We start from the raw sequence: 26,041 nt of genomic DNA, 5'->3' as shown, positions 1-26,041 counted from the left end.
TGCATTAGTAAAAAAAAAGTATTTCAATCATTGCAAAATCAGCTCCGTTATTCTCTCAAAATAAGTCAGACCTTGGACACTGCAGTGTGGTTACCATGGTAATCCTCTTTTACTATGTAGTTAGGCAAAATAATTTATATCATTTCGTACACTAGGAGTTTCTTTATCGATAGTTTCGCCCCTCGGCTTATTGTAGTAGAAAGTTCCCCAGTACTACATCATGCGAAGTATTCGGGTTTAACAGTTTTAAAATCGTTAATTTCAAAATAAAAACAGTCTGCCTCATTCTAAATGTACTTTTCAAACCCTATTGGTGATCGATTCTAAAGAAAGGTCACGTGGTTCAGAATTACGTCGAAATGAAAACTGGGTGTTTCGGTGTATTCTTTGATTCGTCTGACTCTCAATCTCACCTACTATTGGTCGCTTTTCAAATGAGTTTTTAAATACGCCGGCTGTTTAACTTTGCCAAGGATTATAGACTAAATATTTCTAGGAATTTTCTTTACCTTCTATATTTAATAATTCACCTAAAAAAAACGAAGTATTTCAAGACGGTTTTTTCTTCTTCTACTCGAACCTTAAGATACAGCAAATTTAGTGTATTATTCATTTTAGCTCCCATGAACCTTTCCTACCTGAAAACAATTTGTGACGCACCGTAGATGCGCACATGCGTGTTCAGCTGTCGTCGCCTGGTCTGCTGAGGTAGATGCAGTTTATAGAAGTTCGAGTGGAGACCTACAATCTAACGATGAACTGAGAAACAGTATTTACTTGTTCTTTTTTTTTTATATGTATGTTATTGACTATTTAACAAATGTTGAGTAGTATCACGAACATACAGTACGACTGTACCTATTTTTGAAACTCCATATACTTCAGAGTGAATTCAGTTATTTGAGATACATTCAGTACACGTTCTTTAGTCTAAATTTACTTTGCTATTGACATTTCACCTTAAATGATGAATAAATGTGTGTATGAAAGTAAACGTCACGATTTTGACTTTAGCTTTATCGATTGCGGCTTTCGAGGCATAAGGAGCACGATTCATGAAACGGTTGTAAAACTGCTCTTAATTTATTTTTAACTTTTCCACTGCCAGGTTTATAGAGAACGACATTTTTCAGTGTCAGGTTAGTTTTTATAAACACATTTGCACATGTTTTAATACTACATCATTTATCTGAAACTTGAAACTGGTAAACTTTGGAAATCTCGAGGCTGTATTTGATAATGGTACAAAACCGAAACTCGCATGCCCGTAAAAAAGTTAATGCATTTGTCTCACTGTTTTAATTCTTTATGTGTGGTTTTTGTAATGTTTTCATCCATTCTTATAACGGTCCTTCCATGCCGTTCCAATACATATAATTCTTTTTTAGCTTTACATAAGGTTACATTAACGGAAGTCAGTAGAAAACTTACTCTTAGGAAAATGCATGAAACTTAACCCAGACTCAAAGAGCTTCCAGGGTCACAAGGCGAGCCCTGGATCCCCACCTTAATGATTGCGCCGGTAGCGCACATTCTTTCGCTGCCCTCTGTCAAAAAATCTTGCCCCTCCCCTTCATTTTAGCCTCGCCTCCTACACTTCTGTAAGCAACAGTTTGCATAACACATACTGGCGAGGAGAATTTATTTCCTTCAAACTCGTAATTGTTACTAACTTTAGAGCAACAGGGTTTTACCAGTTACAAATAGTTAGGCTGGGTTTCAAAAACAACACCCTTTGCGGCTAAAACATCTACTTGAAAGTGAACAACTGAAAGTCGGCTCTTCAGTCATCAAGTGTGATAAATGTAACTTTTGTATGAAATGTGCTTCAACTTCTATAAACAGAACCGTTTGCAGATGAACTGCACACATTAAGAAAAACTACAAAACTCTGCGAATAACATAAAACTAATTCTGAACGAGGAAGTTCATAAGTAAGGGCATTTTGGAGACGCGCTTTTATTTTCTGTGTGAAACGTAAAATGAAAACTGACTTTTATATGTAAACTGTATTACTGATTTGCGTTATCTAGTAACAATCCAGTTTAAAGTTTACAGAATTTCTACACTTTATGCATCTGAAACTGTTCATTCAGGAATTATTAGATGGCATCTACTCAAAGCTACCCAAGAATGCATTTCTTTCGCATTAACAGGACGCAACTCACGAGCTCTTGGTTTCAACGTCAAGCTAGGTCATAACTTACTTATTACTGGATGGACTTAGATTACGTTATGGATTAGACTAGTATGACATGATTTGACGTTTTAGCCCCTGCATAGCAGCTAATAAAACTGCCATGTTTTTTGGCTTTTTTTCCAAGTACAAGCTTTTATCTCATAGCTCCGTCATCTCTTGTCCGATTCAAGATCTAATTACAGCTTTCGGCTCAGGAAGTTATGCCCTTTCGATCAATTTATCTAACCACGCCCAAGGCGCATAGATGAATTTACTCTAATCCTACCTGACAAAAAACAACTTCAAGAGCTACGGCTATTGAGAATTCCCTCTCATTATTATTTGAATAAAAAACAAAATGTGAAATTATGTTGATATTTAACTGAAGGTTTTGACACTCAAACAACTAAAGTAATAGTTTATAAAATTACACTGCTCATTGAAGACCCATGTTTCGATACCCATGGAGTACAGGTAGCTAATTGTGTAGCTTTGTACTTAATTCTAAACAACAATCGAAGCCTGTTGAAGCCAGGGATGGATGAGTGTTGGTCTCCATTAAGAAAACTTGCGAAACCTTTGGTAACACACAAGTTCTATATACAGAATCTCTTTGTTTGAGTCCCCGAATAGTTGGCATATGTCATACTCATGGAATATTCATAGTTTTACTTATTAATTATATTTCTAGCTGTTAATTTGATAAAATGAAAAATTGTGAGTGTAACTTCATATTAAAGAACGTCATGCGGTAATGGCATACTTTAAGAGCAGAAGGTAACTTTTGTAAAATAGGTGTAAAAGACGTAATTTATCGATAGGTTATGTAATCAAATCAAGTAACATAGGATTCGGGTTAATCTTTGAAACAAAGGAATTCCATGGTAATGTTTAAATAAATATGTATATACTAGATATATTTCAGCAGGGTTCCCGAAAGTGTTCTCTTTCAGTAATAAATAAAACAAATTAAGTGTAAAAAATATTTGTATTTCTTATTTTTTGGAAATTCATATGTTGTGTTGTAGCCTACGGAATGCATAATTATTCTTACGATTCATGGCATGAGCGTGTTTGACTAACGTCACAAAAGTAGAAATTGTAATGTTAAGCATCCCTTATGTGACGTCATTTTAGAGTCTTCTTGCTGATTGACAGATAACACACTACTGTACAATAGTTCGAGTGATTAAAAAGGTGTATCTTCCAGGTGGCTTATTAAACAAAGCTAAAAATTATTATAACTTACCAGCTTTAAGTCAATATCATAAAGTTCAAGGACAGTACTGACATCAGCGGGTAGATAGGGAGCGTTGTCGTTGACATCATTTACTCTAATCGTTACTGAGAGGCTGAAAGCATTTGGATGTAGAGGATGTCCACGTGAATCTTTAATGTAACACCCAACTTCCACTATTTCCGTTCTTCGTTTTTCGGCATCCAAAGGTGATGATAATCTTAAAATTCCTTGTGTATTGTGTATGTTTATCAGGTTTTGCCCTGAAAAACAAACAATAATACAGTCGCAAATGTAGGTTTTATCGTGTAATTGTCAACTGAGTAACATATATGTAACTGATACAACTGATGCTACCACTTTAAATTTGGTGCGAAGCTCAAATTACCTGGTAGCGTGTGATAATACAAACATCTACCACAGTTAACAAGAAGACTGAACATTCTGCAAGTTTAATTAATAGATTTACTAATTTACATTACTGATTTTGTGATGAAACAGAATGGAAACGAATGACATCATGAGCACCAATGTCATTTTCTTGAAGTTATCAGCTTTGAAGCATAGATGATTATTACTCACTGAATTAAAAATAAACACTTCTCAATAGCAAATACTTGTCTTGAAATGTGAGAATATATTTATGTTAGTGTTTCTAAAATACTCACATTCAATGCGTGAACCACGTCACTATGACGTGTTAATTCAACACTGGTATTGATACTGATTTATACTGTCGCTTTCACTCGAGCATCTCGTAAAATTAATAAAAAGTTTCATCCGTTTACTGATTTTGGTTTTATTTACACATTTATGATAGTAAAACATCCTTTAGGACTAGTTATTCTATGGCTGTTCCCATAGCAACGACGACAAAAAAAGGATACCGTATCTTATGACGATATATAAACTCATGTAGAGACAAACACTACGGTATCACGCAACGTGCTTAAATTATCACTCTAGACAGATGGCTAATTTATTTGATACACTTTGTAGCTTCTAGCAGATTACATCACATTTACAACGCATTACATGAAGTGAATACCCTCATCTGCTGAGCTTGCCAAGTTTTTATTACACAAAACTCTTTCTATACATATTTCTTATTGCCAAACATATAACGAATTTAACATTTTACATGTTTCTATAACACGATTTTTGAAAGCGAGACAGGTTGTCCTAGAAACCATATAACATATACAATCTATGAATGTATGCACATATACATTTGTCCTCCACTTCGTGGGTCCTCTCGGCAGATGTATTAGGAACTTCATTGAATCTTCATTATATTAGATGCATAGCATCACTAACCTTGTTATGTTAAAACTTCCTTTCATCAAACTCTTGGAAGAAAACACTTTTTCGTTATCTAATAATCCCTGTATCTAACAACTCTTTACTTAAAATTGTGAACATAGAAATCGTTTTCCATATTTTATATTAAATGTTCATTTTAAGATAAAATGTCAAACCAATATACCTACCTTTTTCCATTTCATATGCTGTCTGTATTTCAGGACACAAGAAAGACGTACTAATTGGACGAAGCTGACCGAAACTTGTACTCACAGCAATAAACTCTGGAAGCTCAAATTTCATGGTTGACGAATAAAAACATAATTCAAATCGTGGATGACAGAGGTCTCTGATGTCACTGATGTGAACATTTATAACAGTTGATGGAGATATAATCTCGGAGTTTAATTTAGTAATCGCTTTCACTCGAATAGAAAACATTGTACCTAAGTAAAAAAAAAAATAGAATTATGTACATAAGGTTTCTCACTCAATTAAATATAATCTTCAAGTGTTTAATAAATCTATTATTATAACAAAACAGATAATAAGTATTTGTTGTTGTTTTTATACTGTTTGCTAGTGTGTTTTTAATTAAAACTTACTTCTACTAGGATCCACATTAATGAAAATTTATATAATGTATTTTACAATCCAAAGAGTATCGAATTAAATAACCACAAAACTTATTATTTAACTTTTCATGTAATATCAACCAGTTTTGAAAAACTCCGATGGCCAACACCAGTCATTGTATACAAATCTAGAATGCATAAACAACTATTCTCCTGTATTGTTTGAAATTATGAACAAAGCTACACAAAAGGATATGTGTGCTCTGTCCACCAGTGGAATCAAAATTTCGTTATTAGCGTTATAATTCTGCAAACATACCTCTTTGTCACTGAGAGACTATTGAATTCGATAAATCTCCTTGAAGTCGATATGTTACCGTAAAGTAACAGCCATTGCGCCAGCACAGTAAAAAAAAAAGTAAATTATTCTGGATTACACTTAAAGTTTTAACATTTGTATTTGGATCATCCCACTCAAATTTCGAAATGTTTCCTTAAAATGCCGTTTATTTAAACCTAAGAAAAGACTTTTGGCATATTAATCCTCACGTATCACACTAACACACATTGATTTAATAAAGCAATACATGATGTATTTGATTATATATATATATAAAGACCTACTCTTAAATAAAGTTACAATTACTTCTATTTTTCTATGACTGGGATATTTTTGGGTCACATTTACATTAATTGCAAATTAAATTGCACATTATAAAAATTTATATGCATGCGATAAGTTTAAAAATGAAGCCATTAAAAATCAAACTAATCAAAATAGTCTCCAGTATTTTTTTGGAAAAATACATGTTTATTTTCGTGTTTTAAAAGCTATTTACTCATTTTACTTTTTTTAGACGATCTACGAAAACGTTCCAGAGGGTTGAAGAAAAACTTGTAGCTGTTTCTACCCTTTATGTAGTATATAAAATGAATTTATTACACTTAATTAATCAGGAGCAATAATTTGTTTGTCATTAAACCAGTTGTTACACATTGTGCTATCCATGCTCTGCTCGCAGCGGCGAGTATCAAAACCTTATTTCGAGCATTATAGGGTCTCAGATTAACTGCTAACTTTCTTGGACATTAAAGTTATTTTTCTCTTATAAAATCAATATGAATTTTTGTTGCGGCTTACGCTTCATGGCGAAATAATTATCTTGTAAAATGAAAATGTTACTGAAAAAAATATGAGTTAAATTTTCACATAAGATTTGTAATATGTTTCTTAAAATTAGAACGCCTATTTAGATTCTTATCATGGTCTAGTAGCTCTCAGAGCCGAATGTGGTCTGTTAGTGAAAAAGTGCATGGTTCGCGTCTGGTTCCTAAAGACTGTTGTTTGTAATTCAGCACAAAGCTACAAGACGGGCTATCTGTTCTCTGCCCATCGCGGGTATCGAAACGAGGACTCTAGAGCGGTAAATCCGCAGACGAACCGTTGTGCCACTGTAGTAACTTCTTTAGCTGTCCCTAATTTTGATCTAACAGACTAAAAGGAAGGAATACATCTTGCCAATGGTACACAACGCCAGTCCTCGAGCTACTGTAATCGAATAGTCGAATTGATTGTCATTTTTATAATTAAGAGTCCCATCGTTCATAAAAATCGCAGCAACAGAACGTAAACCTTGGACTACTCGTATTTACAGACTTACATAACTTTCTCTCAGACAATAGTTGTTCAAGAAATGGTGTTATTGATTAGCTGCCTTATGTTTAATTTATCAGTTCAAATTTTGTTCGCCTTTGTGTAGCTTCACACAACAATTTTGAAATAAACAAACCAATGAAAATTTCTTGTAACATACGTGTTATTGTGTTGTGATAAGTTAGAATTTTTTCTTTAACTTAGGACGAATTTTGCATGTAATGTGAAGATTTTGAGTTACGAAATATTCTTCTTTTTTCCAAAACTACCAGAATTACGAGATAACTTGACTTGTTTTTAATCTTGTAAAATAGTTAACCATTCTTTGTTAATATCAAATTTCTTTGTCAATGTAAATATTTTATACTCCTTGATAATATAGCTTTGACGCCAAAATGGAAGCGCGTGATTTAATTTTGTAAACTGTTTCTTTCCTTTTTAAACAAGGCTTAATTATATCGAGCTATACATAATAGGCATCGTCTATGATACTTAGCTAAAGTGTATTTTATCAACTGTTTGTTTAACACAAGTCTCTCGTTCCCACTTTAGTATCATCTGTCTACTATTTCAAGCAGATATGAATGTGTTTGTGGTATATTTCACCTACCTGGTTGAGTCCACCTGTGCTTCAACGGAGCAGCCAAAGCCAGCTGGCCAGATGAACTGTTAATGATAAAAAAGCCATCAAACCCACTTCCTTCGCCTTCAACGTATACTTTCCTGATTCGGTACATTACCTCTCCATATGGAACAACGCTGCCATCTTCTTGAACACATCTCATCTGGTAAAATGGTACATGATCAGGATAGTTAAACGGTATAGTGACATCGACGTTTTTTTGAGGAATTATTAAAGACGAAGCTGAAAATGTGTTTATAAATAAATATTAGTATTGGCCCTCGAGACAAAAACAACAAAAAATAACACTTTAAACAAATAATCAAAAATATACTCTGTCGCTTACAGAAACATTGTATTTCACAGGAAAATTAATACTCCCAGCACTGCCTAGCATTTTTGTTTTCTTTTCTGTTGCTTTAATTTTTAAGGTGGTGCCCTTTGGTGTGATATCGGTAAGTTTTCGAACTTAAAATGCGAGAATTCGGGATTTGATTTCTCGCGGTGGACACAACAAATAGTACAGTGTTGCTTTATTCGAAAACAAACAAACTTAAGATGATACTATTCAGTTGCACCTTTCATCAGAGAAAATTAAAGTACTGTTGATGAGCACAAAATATTAATGACAAACGTTTCGTGTAATTTGATCACAATAAAATATCAGATTTAAATAAATGATATATATATATATATATATATATAGACAACGTCTTCATATCTAGCAGTTACCATGAACACCTTGATAGTAAATATACCCTAATGTGCTAAAAACCAAAATCGTCTATGTTTCTGAAATTGGTTTGGTGTGCCCTGGTGAAAGGTCAATATCACTCACCCTGTTAGGTTTTTTTATCAACGACTTCATGGGTGAGTGAAAGTGCAAGAGATTTCGATCTCGTAATTCACAGAATATGATCCGAGTGCCCTAGCCACCATGACATGCTTGGTCCTTATAAACTGATAAAACCTTATATGGGTAAGTTCACAAATTATTGGAAAATTTATTAAACAACATTTTACAGCTTAAGTCACACGACGTACACAATATTGACAATTACTTGAATTTCAACAACAAAAAACGTTAAAACTGGTGAATTACAGAGCTTCTATTTGTTTTACTATCAAAAACAAAGCTACGCAATGAGGTATTCTAGCTCTGTCCATCGCGAGTATCAAAACCCGGTTTTTAATATTATAAGCACTCAGATGTATTGCTGAGCCGCCGAGGAGGTTATAGTTAAATGTTGCATGACTTAACATGTTCATAACATGATTTATTAAATTCATTTCAACTGTATTAGCGGTATCGATAACAAAATATATCTGTGTGTTTTTATTATAACAAACCCACATCGCGCTATCTGCTGTGTCCAACGAGATGAATCGAACCACTGATTTTAGCGTTGTAAGTCCGTAGACTTACTGCTGTCCCAGGTGGGGATAAAATATAAAAAAGAAATAACGTAAAAGGTTCTGTACATTACACCATACACATAATAATAATAATAACCTGTGTAAAAGGTAGTTTCTATATTACCAGTTTGCCTTAAGTTTATCTTTAACTAGACGCGTGATTTTTACCTTGGCCCTAATGCTTTTCGGAATTACTTTTTAAACTAGTTTTATCATTTTCATACATAATGGTGTATCTCGTTTGTCTTTTAGATATATAGATAGATAGACTGATGATGTATATTCGTTTGTGTTTGTGCATAATAAGCTTTATGTTTTGAAGAATTAAAAAAATATACATATGTAAATATTAAGTTTGTATATGGCTTATAACTCCTGTCTTCTAGCAATCATAAGAAGTTGTAATATATTCTGTTTTTGAATTTATTGGCTCTTAAACAACAGATCAGGGTTGGGTAAGTTACAATGGTATTATAAGACCATATGCATTACCCTAACACTGCTGTAATACTTCGAGGTACATATACATTACTGGCCACAGGAACAAAATGTAAAGGCACAGATTTCCAACTATATACAGACTTGCATACGTTGAAACAAATAGAGAGAGATTGTTTTGACAGGTGTATGCTGGTAAAGAAGGCATGGAATCTCGTATGTTTTGGTAGAGCAAAATACAGGGCGAAGTTTAATATTTTAATTAACATATGCTAGTTACAAACAGAATAATAACGTCTACTTTTCAAGGTTTAGCTACGTTCATTTATACAATAAAATACATTTTTGGTGTGTGAAAGACAACACTACAAACTTAACTAACACCGTACTAGAAGGAAGGTAGAAACCGTGTAATTAACTGATAAAACATGACTTCTTTAGCCTGTCCTTGGTAGTTGAAATTATACAAGTGGGACGAATGGTTAATGCCCGATAGGTCTAAGTAAAAAAAGAAATAACAGTTTATAGCCGTTGTATTCACTTCAAGAATAAAAGTGTACTAATATATCTATTGCTGATCAAGTGAGAGAATACGTAAATTACCTGCCAGCCAATGAACTTCAATTCATTTGTATGTATGTGTTGCCAAATGCGTATCAATCAATACAAATTCCTTTTGAAGCAAAATCTCTGGTTCAAACGAGGAAAAGAAGAGGAACAAATCACACTGGCGACTAGTACACCTTTCCAAGTATACCGTTTTTGGTTTATACTCTTAAAGATAATAATGCATAGTTTTACCGGTTAGGCACCGTATCTGTTAATGTAAACCCAATAATATCTCACAAGGTTTAGCCAAGTTAGAACATTGAGGTTAATTTTGAATCTATTTAATTGGCTTCAAATACAAAATAATCTTTGCAGTGTGTGTAAAGTGATAAATAAGAAACAACAAAAATAAACTCATTAAACATTTCTATCAACACTATTAAAGAAATGAATATAAAGAACAGAATAAATCCTACTTGCATATTAATATTACAAATTATAGTTTTCTAAATTTATATAGTTAGCTAATAACGTAAAATAAACTTAGTAATAAAATTACAATAGTGAATTTAATACAATTTATTAATCAAATTAGTAAATATATATATATATTAGACATTCCAACTATCATTTTCAAAGAAGTAACTTTTAAAAGAAGCGCAGATAGCCTAGTTGCTTTGCGCCATAAAACATCTAACTAAAAAAGGATACGTTAAATCTTTTTTGAGAGTTTATGACGACGAAGACCCTTCTTGAAGTAAATATATGGTAGAGACGGCTGACACGAGTATCAAAACGTGTAATTAAAACACAAGTAACAACATTTCGACATCCTTAGGTTATCATCATGTTAAGATGGTGACATAAAAAATTATAAACGTTGCTACTTATTTTGTGTTTTAAATAAAAAAATTTAATAGCTGTATCAGTCGTCTCTACCATATATTTACTTCAAGTAGGGTCTTATTAACAATGGTTTTGAGGTTCATGTAACGTTGTAGATTAGGTCTAACTAACTATTTGTTCGAACACTGAAGCTCATAACAAGATTTAAAAAAAAATATGAGTTGTAAAATATGTATGTGTGTATGCAAAGGTTTTGTAGTTGTTTCCAAAACACAAAATATACACAAATGTGAGTTGTTAAACAGTAGTATATATATTTACATAAGTATGCCGGTGTGTTATCTGAGCAATGTTACAACTTAAACTGAATGAAAATAAAAGAAGTAAGGCTATAAATACACACGTACATTATCAGCACAAAGCAAGATCTTACTTTTCAAAATACATATTGCAATTACTTTTTTGGGAAAGCTGAAATATTTTAAAGAAATTCTCCGCGCGCAGTTAAACTAACAATCTTTCATTTTTTAAAGATTTCTACAGTGCATATAATTAGTAGAAGTTAAAAAATAGTGTATTATTGACGTCAGCCTTGTTAAATGAAGTTAGACAACCTATTATTATCCTATTAAACTGATGTATCATGTTGTTTCAGCCTTATTACGTTCATAGCCGACTTATAATGTTTTTCAAGCCCTTGAACTCAGCTGTTTTAGAACCGATCTTTTAGTCAACCAGTGCTCTTTCAGCCCAAAATTATATCTCCATTTTTGTTCAAGCCCATGTTTATAAGCTCATTTTATCAACTAACTTCATTTAGCTAGGCTATTTTTCTGTGTTCTTATTAACTTGTTTTATCAACGTATTATTTTATTGTAAGTACCCTATTAATCTATTACATAGTTATATTGTTATGTTGTTACAATCCCACTATGTTTATAGCCAGTTTCAGTTAGTTTCCAGCCGAGTCAAATGTGAGGTTGTAATATTGTCGCTGGAAACCTCAACAATAATTACCCTTATGCTACTAATTAACGAGATTTTCTTTAGAATGACAAAAAGTACCTCTTGTAAAGTATTGCTGTTTTGAAATTTCTTTTCTCTTCCGCGTCAAATTTAGAACGTCTTAACATTTTGTGTTCTTATCCCAGATTTCGTAACTTATAGAGACGATAAACAACTGGCAAGTTTCAAAAATTATTTGTTAACAACTACGAAGAAAAAATCAATTTTTTGTTTTGAGAAATGACGAACAATGAATTTTACTGAAAAAGTTTTGGAACAAATAATACATGATTTATTTACAAAGCATTTTAACGTTTGCATAGTAACCTAGCTCTATGCTATTGTATTAAAAAGATATTTAAGATAAAAACTTTAAGTTTTCGAAATAATAACCACAGTACAGGCTAAAAGTAGATCTGTTTCTATCAAACAGTAATTTAGATTCGTACTTAAAACAAATGAGATTTTCCATTTAACAAACTGTTTCAGCGCTTACGATGGAAAGTTTATAGAAAATCAAGGGCGTGTATAACCACTAAAATCACTACACACATTCTATTTGTTGCTTCTATAGTTTGGATACACGATAAACGTGTTGTAAAATCGAATATTTATCTCTACAGATAGTTTCAAGCAATAACGCCAGTCTCACACACACTCTTCCTAATTCTGTTTTTTAATTAATTGTATGTTGTAAATATTATTTGAAATTTCCAATATGAAGTAGATAACAGTTAATTTAGCAGTAAATGAGTAAGTAAGCATTCCCTTACAATGATTCTGATGAATGCTTAAGTCAAAACCAAGCAGAGATGGTTAATATGTTGAATTAACTGAACAGAAAAAAGTTTCATTATTTTTTGTTTGAACGATTTCATAGCAATAATTTCTCGCAACTGAAGTAGTAAAAGTGAAGTTAATAAAATACAACCGACAGAAACAATACAAGTGAATATAATTATGTACAAGCAACAGAAACAATAGAAGTGACTTTAATTATGTATAAACAACAGAAACAATAGAAGTGAATTTATCAGGCACAACCGACAGAAACAAAAAAAGTGAACTAAATCATGAACAAACAATTGATGTAAATTAATCAGGCACAACTGGTTGGTTATCTAAATTGTCTTCCGTGAATGTTTGTGTGTGTGATTTCATGGAGAACATTGAAAACACTTTCTTACTGTTTCCTTTAGCCTGAAATAAAACATTGGTTTTTGTTACCTTACATTAACTGTGTTTTTTGAGACATCAATATTTGAAAATAAACAGTACAAAGTAGGATCACGCCAAATTATTGGAACACATCTCCTATCTTTATGACCAATAAAATACTTTATACTGGCACCAGAAATGGTATATATTTATTTCGATATAACTACATATCTTTGTTCATTCATCCCTCTATGTAATACATAAAAACAATAAATGGGTTAATTATAACTCAAAATAAATGATGCAGAGATATTAGAGATAAGTTTTATATCAAGAGAACGGAAAATATCCCAGATAAACTACATAATTAAATATATATATGTGTTTATGTACATATATCTACAAGTGGGTTTTCTCGTCATCACTGATTATATAATTTTTCACTAATTTTTGCAGTGGATATGTGTCAAAGAACATGCATTACGTATAATAGTGCCCACAGATTGTAGTGTAACACATATTATACAAAACAATCCATAGAGAGTTTCTGTTAGCCGACAGATTACTTTTTTTCGTAATGGATTACAGGGTTTTTATCACGAGGCTTCACCTGATTAATTTTATGTTATCGAAACTTTCGTTTCATTACTAGGGCAACGTTGTTTTATCTGTTACATCCAAACAAAACTTAATCTGTTTCAGACACAATCATTCTCATGAAACAACAAAGTATTCGAACACAGTCCATGATAATACAATATTTTCCAGATATTCTGTATATACTGGTGTTGAATTAGTTAAAATAGCTAGAATTTAATCATAGTACTAACTAATCGTTGCATTGCATGTTTTATAGCTTACAAGTAATGTAAGATGTCTGAAATAGTTTGTTTGTATTGGGTGCTACAATACGTAATTAAAATCGTTTTTGATTTCCCACCATAGAGATTGCAGCCACAGAATACTTCATACTATTGAATAATTAAATGAATCCGTGACAAGAAATATCATTATCTTTATTGCAATGAAAAAGGAAACAGTAAAACAATCCTCAAAGAAGAAAGATAACTTCATTTATACACCTGTGAAAAATGTTACATTGAAGGACGTACTGTGTTTGCTTTTGAAAGGAGATTTCACTTCAAGAAATTAAAATAAGCGCATTTATCTGAAATGGAATCCATTATTTAAGTAATATAAATAAATCTCTCAGTGGTAGGTACCTTGCTTCCGGTAAAATTTACTGGGAGTTTATAGTCACTGAAATAGAATTACCACTCTTGAGGTATCACAAATTTGTAAGTTTAATGGTTTTCTGCTACTTTTCTCAGAATTATTTGGTTCAAAAATGATAGTATAATATGCCTAGCAAAAAGCTGAAGTGGTTTATTTGTAATTACCTTTAGGACCTTACAAATAGAAATAGGCTTATTCAAAATACAATTATACTACAACAGCTTTCAAAGTAGTATATATATATTCCATATTCTTAAACTATATTTTTCGTCTGTGCTTTGGTTCCTTGCTTTAAAACGTGCTCTCAATGCGATATTTACTATTTTATGACAATCTTTTTAATTGTTTTTTTTCTCTCTTTCAATAACATCACTAAGCACTAAGCTCACCTTGCCAACCTAGTAAAAGGTTCGTTACGATTGTTAGGAGAGAACCTGAAACATGCACTGAAGCCGCTTTCACCATGACGGATAAGTAAGAAACTTGTATCAGGGACTGTTTTCAGAAAATCATATGAAGCTAGTTTCACCATGACAACTGGATTAGTTGGAGTAAACTGTATCTGAAAACCAGGTAACACTTAAATTAAAAAACAGCTTATACTTTCACGAGTTATCTAATTATACCTATTCAAGTAACGCTTAATTTCAAGAGTTGTTTTTTATAACTGCAAAAATATTAAGTTTGCAAGCCCTAACCCACTAAGAGTAAACTTGTTACATTGAATTTTTTGCATATTTAATGTAAAGAATACAACCACAATAATTATTCCAGTAGAAAAATAAAATATATACAACTAAAACGGAGTTTCAATTACTCTTTAATATGTTTTAATAGAAGCATAGTAACCAGTCAAAATCCTTATTATTGTCATGACAACATTAAAACTTTACTGTATAATAAGCAACTATTTTCACAACTATAAGGTCTACAAGCATCAAGAATCCAAGCAGTTTTTTGGTTTGTTTTGTTTTTCTCAAAATAGATTTGACGTTTATTTTAAACGAGAAGAGAAATAAAACATTTGTTTCATGTCGTGGTTAGAAGCAAACTGGAGAGTCCATAAACTAAAGTATAATTATTCTAAAAGCTTGTAGAGTATGCGTAAAGATTTATTAGCCGTTGACATATTTTTAAATTAAGCAAAAGTCGTTCTGGTGTATTAGGAAAAAACGAGGCTGAAAACTTACCGGAAGACATGAACAACCAATAAGTTATTAATAAAGATCAGGGATTCGACTCGATATTATACCATAAAACGTCGTTGTACATGCCAAACTGGCTGTGAAACGAAATAGCTAATGGGTTTTCAGGCGTTGGCTGAGAAACCACGTGCTCTTCTGTAGTCTCGTTCCCAGTTAGCTGAATGTCGGCCTGTACATGTACGTTTTCAGTCGGTCAATCGTGACTATTATTAATTCTAGTATATTTATAAAAATAAAACTTTACTTCCCTACTCTAGAATGTACAGAGATAAAATTGAAAAAATATCACGTATGGAAATTCACTGGAACACAATCAAAATAAAGGCAAGAGACCTTTGACCAGCAGGGTTGCATTGTATCGATTTTTTTTTTTTCAAGCTCAAACTTAGAAATCTTTGAAATTATTTTAGTTTCTTTCAAGCAATTTAAGGTTAATAAATTTCCGTTTTTAATATAAAAAAATTAGAAATTGTATATAAGTTGTATACTTTGTTTATAGATCATTTATAACGGGCCGAGAGCTGCCCTTTAAAATGTCAGGCTGTAGAGCTGAGAGTTCATGGTTCGCGTCCTGTTATTTGTTATCGCAAACAAAAACTGCACTCCCAATTTTGGAGACGTGAGTGCTTTAGAAAAGCGACATTCAAACCGCACTGTGTGGTACGATTGCTTGATAGATGGTATTGAATAGCTGTCTTATTTCTTGTCAGTTACTTAAAAATTAGGAAGAGTGCAATTAAACAGCCTTCGATGAGCTTTACGCAAAAAAAATACTTTTTTGTCTTTAATATTAATAATGTTTGTTACTTTCTGTTTATTTCTTACCCTTATCTCTATTAATTTGTTCATAAAGCAGAATACAGAAATGACAAGATAGATTTTGCCGAAGTGATTATTATTCTTGTTATTTACAAACTTCAGATATCATGAACATAAGCAAGATTAAATGTTATAAACTATGTGGATATGAAACACAGTAAATTACTTTCATAGTTACATAAATCAGAAAGAAGCAGAAAGTAGAACACTAGAAAATACATAACAATATACACTCACTTTAGAGAATGTTTATATATTACATGTAAACAAGACTTTAATCATACAAACCATGTGTGCAATGTTTCTTTAATTGAAAATTAAACATATGTTTTGCGTCTTAGGATTAAGCATATTTAAAAATCCGTTTTCACTGAAAATAAAATATAAACACAACAATGTATTGTAACTTTACTTTAGAGATCGTTTTTAAAAAAGAATATCATGTTGATGTGAAACAAAGCACGATAAACCAGCTGCTTTAGTGACCTGTATTTGTAACTCTGGTGTAAATTTTGTCAGTAAGGTATTTAAAGACTCGAATACAAAATTATTATTTTTATCGCATGAGAATGTACATTATATGGTGTATATCTAGCTACCTTGGGCTGAGTGTGACCTAATAGTTTATGTGCCACGCTGTAAGTATAATAGGCAACTGTTCGTGTATCGTTGTTGCGAAGTTGTGCTCCACTGAGGGTAGGTTATAGGAGTGACGATCACATCCCTCTATTCAACTGGAGCAGTCCAGAAGATGGCGATAGGTGCTGTTGACTAGCTGCTTTTTTTCTAGAACAATATTTCAAACAAATTTCAAAATATAAAAAGAATATATTACAATCAAATATCATATTCTGTTGTTTGCCCACGTTTGTTTGTTTTTTAAAACCTTTTAGTCCTAATAATATTATCTTTTATGTTACTTAGTTCTTTGGTCCCATACTAGACTTATCAAATCAACAGCACATACATCCAATAATATATACATATATGCATACTTACAGGGATATATTAATTTTTAAAAAATGTTTGGATATTTTACCTAAAACTTAGAAGCATAAATATATATTTATAACATTGATATAGAGCAACGAGGAATAGTTTCTGCGCAATTTACTATTTATGTACTGTCTAATTTCAAAACCAGTCCTGCGTGTGTCAGATTTCATGTTCTGTACTGGAAAAATAGTTTCAAAGCTTGTTTCTCCTGAGACAAATTGAAATAAGAAGCCTAAAAAGCAATTATAACATAGTCGATTATTTAATACTATAAATTTATATAGCGGTATAATTTATGTATTTTTGTCCTTCTCCTGTAATTCATCCATTAATTTTAACTATTCTAATTATAAATATGATCTATGTTGTATTACCTGAAAGAGTTTCTATAATAACTTTATTAATAAGTTTTAGAGTGTTCTTTTCTTGAATAAATATGTTTTTGTTTCTCCTCAACACTAAAACCGTTCTTAAGTGTAATTACAATTAAAATACCTTTATCTTTGTTCACATCAGCTAACTCTATACACGTTTTTGAGATGTTTAAGAGCTAGGTACTCTTCAACTTGTAAACTACGTAAAAAATGTGCTAAATTAATTTCTCAGTATTCCTGTTCTGATGAATGGAGAATGTTATTACAAGGCTCAAGTGAACAGCATAGCTTACTGTTTAGAAATTAGAAAAAGAAACAAACTTAACCATTAAACACAGTTTTAACCTACAAACACAACTTTCTAATTGTCCGTTGACCGTTTTCTATCTCTAAACAGTTCATGTTCGTAAAAAAATATAACACAAGATATCAAACGATGTTAAGGGTAAACAGAGTGGTAATAGCCTAAAGCGTACTTCTCCGCATAGCGAAATCGCAATTCAAGAATGAATTATTTTCAGGGGCTTATATTAGTATTGAATTTACATCATAACCTTTCTCTATCTTAGTGATTCCAGTCATTAATTAGAATGTGATTTATTTTAAATTGCTATTTGAAACGTCTAGAACCAGATTATGAGTGCATTTTAGCAGCCATTGAAGTAGACATTCTTAACTAAATGTTGTTTTTATCTAGACAAATGCTCAGAATTTATCGCCTGGCGTCTAAGTGTAAAAATTAATTAATGATCTAACTGTCTAAAATAGTTTCATGGATGTGACCACATCACTATAAAAGATCTGCATCAAGTCATCCAGTAATGTATAGAAAAAGAACGTGATTTTATAAAACTTGAACTGCGCTCCTATATCTCTGATCTGTTTATGTATTATTATATCTCAGATGTTTTCAAAACTTGAACTGCGCTCCTATATCTCTGATTTGTTTATGTATTATTATGTATCAGATGTTTTCAAAACTTGAACTGCGCTCCTGTATCTCTGATCTGTTTATGTGTTATTATGTATCAGATGTTTTCAAAACTTGAACTGCGCTCCTATATCTCTGATCTGTTTATGTATTATTATGTATCAGATGTTTTCAAAACTTGAACTGCGCTCCTATATCTCTGATCTGTTTATGTATTATTATGTCTCAAATGTTTTTAAAACTTGAACTGCGCTCCTATATCTCTGATCTGTTTATGTATTATTTTGTCTCAGATGTTTTTAAAACTTGAACTGCGCTCCTATATCTCTGATCTGTTTATGTATTATTTTGTCTCAGATGTTTTCAAAACTTGAACTGCGCTCCTATATCTCTGATCTGTTTATGTATTATTATGTCTCAAATGTTTTCAATACTTGAACTGCGCTCCTATATCCCTGATCTGTTTATGTGTTATTACGTCTCAAATGTTTTCATATAGAAATATTCTCTGCTGTCAACAACGCTACAATTCATCATTCAGTAACGACTTCTTCGTTTTAAAATATTCTCGTGGGTTTATTACCAAACGAGAAGGAATAATTAGTGTTATGTATTCAGTTATGGAATGTTAAGTAAAATTAAATAGGCCCTTCTTAAACTGTTCTTGATATTCCTATTATTAACGTGTTGCCTGTTATTAAATTTTTGTTTCGAATCTGACAGAACGAGTTTGAATTTTTTTTTGTGATGAAGTAATAACACTAACAGCCGTACGATTTGTGACAAAATTATTTCAATGGTATTTCCATATGCGAGTTATCACATACACAGACCGGAATTTTACGTTTGTTTTTCAAATCTACGTTAAAGTTAGAGAACTTCATTCTCGCTGTTTAACGTTCAAGAGAAATGTTTAACAAAAAATACGTCGATCTCATTTTCTAATTAGGATTCATAATATCAAACACCAGATGTCTCTTCTTTGAATCTCCACGTGCATTCGAATATAAAACCAGAATTACTGGGTTAACTAAATGTTTAGAACTAGTTAGAGTCTATTGATCGTTCAAATTTTAATAAATGAGGATCTGGAAAGTTGTTATCTTTTAAATTGTGTTTCATTAATTTCAACCAATATAGAAATAGCGGTTGAGTTATTGTATATCATAGTCAGTCATGGGGAAATTAATAACCGTAAATAACAAAAATTTTCACAAACACACAAACCTACTTCTCTTTGCGACTACTAGAATAGGTAAGTTATTGACAGCACTGTAAACATTCATGAAAGCTCTGCTGACAATGAATAATTAATTGGTTTAATTCAGAAAAAAAATCGAACGTAATTACAGCCTGATACACTAAACGTAAAAACCTGCAGTGTCTCTTTTACGCAATTATCTGTTTAGATTACAAACAGTTGCTTTATAAGTTATGAATTCTTGGCGTTTCTTGGGAAATATACAGATATGAGTACTTTTTTCAGTATATTATAAACTATGCATACATTAAAAGTGAACTTCATCTTAAGCACCAATGTTTCTATTACTATTGTACACAGTTATTAAGGATATGTCAGTATACTAATGTAAAGCCATTTCCAAATTTACTACATCCATGGATACTATGCGTACATCCATGAGTAATGTTATCTACAGCTTTTAGTAACTCGTCTTTCACAAAGATTCTGCGTGTTATGTGTTATTCTTGTATTGAAGCTGTTATTCAGTGGAGTCGAAACTCTAGCCTGCCAAGGGTGAAAATCAAAACGTCGATAACAGAATAGCGTGTTTTACACTGAATACGTAGGACTGTTCCTTAATAATTAATAAATTAATCAAATGAAACATTTGAGGATCAACCTCCTCCGAAGAATATATATTCAGCCGTTCTTAGTTTCAAATAGTCAAATATTTTAATCATGGCAAAAATATAAACGTTGATTTCGTATCTATTAACGCTCCTACTGGTTGCCCAGCAGAGAAGACTTATAACACTAAACAATGCATTTGGATACCCACAGTAGCACAGCACAGTTAGCTCATTATATAGCTGTGTGATATACAACCATCAAACATATCTCTTAGTTTTTGTTAATGGAAACCTTGTTCATTCTCTTTTGCTATTTATCGACTTAGTTGTATTATTTTGTATTATGCCATCTTTGTGGTAGTTGCCACAGTTGATTGTGCTGATATATTTTTAATTATTTTAGGGTTAAACGTTAAACGGTTTCGTAGCAACAGTTGATTGTGCTGATATATTTTTAGAAGCTTTGAGGACAAATATTTGACAATTGAATGTGCTAACATATGTTAGAAAGCTCTGAGAATAAACATTTGACAATTTTTAGCAACAATTGAATATTCTAAAATCGTTTTAAAAACACCGAGTATAATTATTTGATAGTTGAATGTGATAATGCCTTTTTAATAGCTTAGAAGATATTAAAGCCGTTGAATCGTGTTAGAGTGTAGACAGTACTCTCTACCGCATATCACAGCTATTTAATCGTATTAGAGTGGAGACAGTACTCTCTACCGCATATCACAGCTATTTAATCGTATTAGAGTGGAGACAGTACTCTCTACCGCATATCACAGTTATTGAATCGTGTAAGTGTGTAGGCAGAACAGAAGACCGCACATTACAGTGGACCCAGCATGACCAGGTGATTAGGGAGTTAGATTCGCAATCTGGGGTTCGTCGAATGGGATCCCTGTTACACCAAACATTTTCACCCTTTAGCCTTAGGGCGTTATAATATTATGAATAATTCCAATATTCTTTGGTAATAAAGTAGCCCAAGAGGTGGCGGTGGGTGGTGATGACTATTTAACCTCCTTCTAGTCTTACACTGCTAAATTAGGGACATTTAGAGCAGATGGCCCTCGTATAGCTTTGCGGGAAATAAAAAGCAACAACAATCAAACAGATTACAGTTGTTAAATCACTTAAATGTGAGCTTGATTATGTATATTGGCCCATGAATTACTCAAACATATTTAAAATTACACTATACTTTACATATCTTACGCGTTGAATTCCTTGTGTATTTTGAACACATTAGAAATGTATCGTGGACGTTCAAAACAGAATAACAAACAATACCCTGATTTGAATTTTAATAAATGAATACCGTAAAGAATCATGGGTATATTCCTTACAGTTAGATTTTGTAAGTGAATCACGAGCAACATTAAAACCATGACGTTCCATCACAGTGTTAAAAGACTCTACGGCAAACTCCAGACGATTTGTTTGTTTTTTTATTAGATAAGGATACATCTTGGTCACTATTAAGGCTATAATATTTCAACACAGACTTAAAATACTTTAGGACGTACCCCTAACAATTGTATTTCGTTATTGGATCAAGATAGCTTAAGAACAGCGTGAAGGCTGTAATATTCCATCAGATACTTAAAATTATCTATGGTATATTCTTAACAGTTTGAATTCATTTGTTTTTTGGATGCCAATACAGGTAACTTTAAGAAATTTGTAAGGATTCCACACGGAAAAAAACATAAGTTTGATTTATCTAGGTATTGCACAAAATTATTCAAAACTGTGTTATATAGGCAAAAAAATTGTCATATATTTTAAATAACATATTACTTAGATAACATATATAACATAACATATTACATATAACATATTTTACATGCATTATACATTATATACACATATAACATATTACTCTACTCACTAGAGGGCTATAATTTAATGGGCAGCTAGTTATTATTTCCCAATAAAACAGCAGTATGTTTGCAGATTTACAATACCAGAAACTGGGTCTCAATACCTGTGATGAGAATATTCCATTGTGCAGCTTTATGTTTAACGAATGATATAATTTGTCAAAATAATGTGTTGGTTGTAAGAGGAATTATAATATTTTATGAAGTTTTATAGAACAAGAAACAAAATTTTCGTTGATTTTTGACGAAATACGTGTAAATGTCTGGTTTGGTAAATTTTGTCTCGCTAGTTAATTGTTTTTAAATTCGTTAGTTGATCTTTTACTTTCTTATTATAATTATTAATAATGGCTTACGTTTGACGTTAGGCGAAAAAATAATATAAATAAAATAGTGAGCTTATACGACGTCAGAGATGGGACTAAAGAGAAATAGTAAAATATTCTGATATAAGAGGACTAAGTAAATGTCAACAAAACCATAAGACATGGTATACAGAAAGGACATTGTTTGCCCGCCTGTTACATGAAGAAAATCTAATAAGATAGACGGGCACTATGTACAGAATAAAAGAGATAAAACGATTGGGTGTCGTAAAAACAGACAAACACACAAAGATATATAGATAATTATTTGACGTGTTTTCTGAACTCAATGCGTTTAAAGTAAAATAAATCTTAATAAATCTTACTATTACAGTGTTGGTGCAGTTATTGGTATCATGAATAGGATTTATTTGACACTTAATGAATCTCATTATCACAATGTTGATGTAATTAGTGGTTAACACACAGTGTTATAAAGTGAGTTTCATTCACAGTTGATGAATGTCGCTGTTAAGGAATAACTGTAACTGATGGACCTACACATTTGTTACCACAGAGCTGATGAAATCTTTTGTTAATACACGTTTAAAGAATTGATTTAATATGAGATGTTTCTTGTTTAGGGAGATAATAGCCCGTATACACCAAACCACTTCCATGCACAAGAGAAAGTTTTATCGGGTTTATTCAGCACGTGGGCGAATGGCTTATGAACACCGATAACGATGAAAATGTGAAAGAGCAAATTAACGCAACTCAGGCAAAATAAACATTTCGACACCGAAATACACAGATAAATTTGTGTGTTTTTTTTCATTTCGTTTCGTTTCCCATTGAAATATCAACTAAACAGAACGACGCACACACGAGAAATGAGATTTACATTAACACTACACTGGCGAAACGTAGTACAGAAAAAAATAAGTATCATTCCACCTAGTTGCGTTAACCCAAAATACAAGTTGATGACCATTCTATATTTCCATGTGAAAGTTGGACTAACAACTTCAGAAACGTAAAATTCAGATCTGTCAATGCCCAACAGATGAATGCAAACAGGCAGAGAAGTGTCACGTTCCTAGTGAGCTACCGGCAAATAAAGTCTAGAAATTGAATGCTTATTTTATTATATTATATTATATTTAACATCATGGAAGTGTTGGTTTGGCATTAGAAATATCACGATATCATAGTAAACTCACAGTCATTATTCTGGTTGCTGCATGGTAAAACTTCTAGTACCATACGATACTTTTATTCATACTCAGTGTCATGGAGTTGATTTAATTCATATTCATACTTCGGTTGTGGCTTTGGTGTTGTGCTTGGTTAATATACAGTCGTTATTTTGGCAACTTGGTAAAGTATCCATCAACACACATTAGTTTTCATGGCTGTTAGTTTCGTGAACTCAGTTTAATTCACGGTTAACAAAACTTATTACAATGGTGCTGACGCAATTTGCTTAATACACACAAGGTTGTGAGAAGGTTGCTCGTAAGGATGTGCGTGTGTGTGTTTTTCTTATAGCAAAGCCACATGGGGCTATCTGCTGAGTCCATGTTCGTAAGGACACACTGCCTATTTTGATTCTGTTAAAATTTTTAGTTAACAAACAATCATATTTGTTGTGATGGTGCATTTTCTGGTTATTATCTTATTGGTACAATAATGTAAGTTTTTGTTTGTTTTGTTGAATTGTTAGAAAAGCTACTTGAGGTATATCTGCGATAGACATCCCTAATTTTAAAATTATAAGTTAAAAGGAAAATAGTTAATCACCACCACGTCTCCATATCGTGGGCTACTCTTTTCATCAACGAATAGTATGATTTATCTAAACGTTATAATTCCCCCACGACTAAAAGAGGAGCATATTTATAGACGGTTTTCCAAATACGTAACCACCGGACCATGTCAGTCCGTTACGATACTGTTAGTATAATTCCCAGTGAATACAAATCGTTAACACAGATTTCTCAAAATTCATGGTTAATTTAAATTAGTTATCACTGTGGTTTGTATAAATCCCTGATCAGTGTAAAGTTTCTACCATAATTAATACCAAATCAATAAGATTGTTTTCAAAATTAAAATAAAACTTTTTTCAAAGGTAGAAGTTCCTTTATTATCTGTTTCTGATTCTCGGATTAAACAAAACCGATCAGGAAAGTGTTGATTTTAATACGACTAAAAGAACTACAAAAACACGAAACTATGAAAAACTCTTAATAAGATAATTAGATTAAAAATAAATGCAATTATTTTGTTTTAGTACTTTATATTATGCTTGTAAACTGAGGGTTCACACCATTAAAAAAACTTGGTCTCGATACTCGTGGTGAGTACAGCTCAGATAGTTCATTAGGTAGCTTTGCACTTGCAACATACAAAACAAACAAGTTAACGACATTTTATTGGTTCTTTGTATATATCTTCGTTAATAAAAATGTTCATAAGAGGAAAATGTTGGCATGAGTACAAGCTTACTATGATCCACGTTAGATTTGGATGTAAGATTGCACAAGAATTGTGACACACACGATAGGGACACTTACGAAATATTATGTGCTTACTTCTTCATAATCTCTAAACTTACACGCCAAACGTGTACAGACGTATATGCTAAACAGAGTATATATTTCAGTGGTAATTACTCTTTCAATAACCACCGAAAAAATAATACGTCTATTTATTTATTTATCAGATAAAATATGCCATCTTGCATATCAGTTTCAGAGAAGAAGTTTCATTATGGTGGCTTAAAATGAATGTCGCAGAGTACAAACAAATGCAAAATATAAGCATAAGTTACCTGTGCAATAGACACCATCCATTTAAAACATACCTTAGTTTCATAATGTTCACCCAGTGCTCAAGTAACTCCACAGTATTGTCATTTAACTGTTTGCTTGAATCATGTTAGCAAAATACAACTCTTCTATCAACTGTTTTAATACGTGCAGCTCGTGTGGGAGTTGACAGGCCTCTACGGTTGTTCTCTGAGTGACAGAGGCGTTAACATTCTTTGTATTAAATTACCAGTTGGTGTTGCTTCGTACAAAGTAGACATTTAATGCTAAAGGCTGTAACTCGAGTTATAAATTATTTATATGTTCATGGTAAAAGTAGAAGCATCTAAGAGATGTTCCCAAATTTCTCTTGTTACAATTGATAAATAACAATGATTAGAGGTGATGGAGATTATGGGAAAGTTATACACAATTGGACAGTACAATTTGAAACTAACTTCTCTTACCCAACCTTCTCATTCGCTAAGATGAGATATAACACTAAACGTTATATACAGTTGGACAGTACAATTTGAAACTAACTTCTCTTACCCAACCTTCTCATTCACTGAGATGAGATATAACACTAAACGTTATACACAATTGGACAGTACAATTTGAAACTAACTTCTCTTACCCAACCTTCTCATTCGCTAAGATGAGATATAACACTAAAC

At 32.1% G+C, this 26,041-nt stretch overlaps 1 protein-coding gene across 2 annotated transcripts in view; it reads right to left on the bottom strand.

Annotated features, from left to right (window-relative positions):
• The window catches only part of LOC143256059 (proto-oncogene tyrosine-protein kinase receptor Ret-like), a 60,835-nt gene extending 35,309 nt beyond the window's left edge, over window positions 1-25,526 (bottom strand). The window contains exons 1-5 of one of the 2 annotated variants that reach the window (XM_076512735.1): window positions 25,421-25,526; window positions 14,607-14,779; window positions 7,558-7,812; window positions 4,907-5,164; window positions 3,429-3,679 (exon numbers count right to left, since the gene is read on the bottom strand). In XM_076512735.1, coding sequence (XP_076368850.1) covers window positions 3,429-3,679; window positions 4,907-5,164; window positions 7,558-7,812; window positions 14,607-14,682 — 840 coding nt within the window. In that variant the 5' untranslated portion in view covers window positions 14,683-14,779; window positions 25,421-25,526. Of the gene's footprint in view, window positions 1-3,428; window positions 3,680-4,906; window positions 5,165-7,557; window positions 7,813-14,606; window positions 14,780-15,407; window positions 15,503-25,420 lie in introns of those variants that run through there. The other variant, XM_076512734.1, reaches the window with a different exon arrangement.
• Between the last annotated feature and the right edge of the window lie 515 nt (window positions 25,527-26,041).

Source organism: Tachypleus tridentatus, chromosome 7 (genome assembly GCF_004210375.1).
Source record: "Tachypleus tridentatus isolate NWPU-2018 chromosome 7, ASM421037v1, whole genome shotgun sequence".
Taxonomy (NCBI): domain Eukaryota; kingdom Metazoa; phylum Arthropoda; class Merostomata; order Xiphosura; family Limulidae; genus Tachypleus; species Tachypleus tridentatus.
The sequence above is the reverse complement of the archived record's forward strand: the minus strand, read 5'-3'. Positions and strand labels throughout refer to the sequence as shown.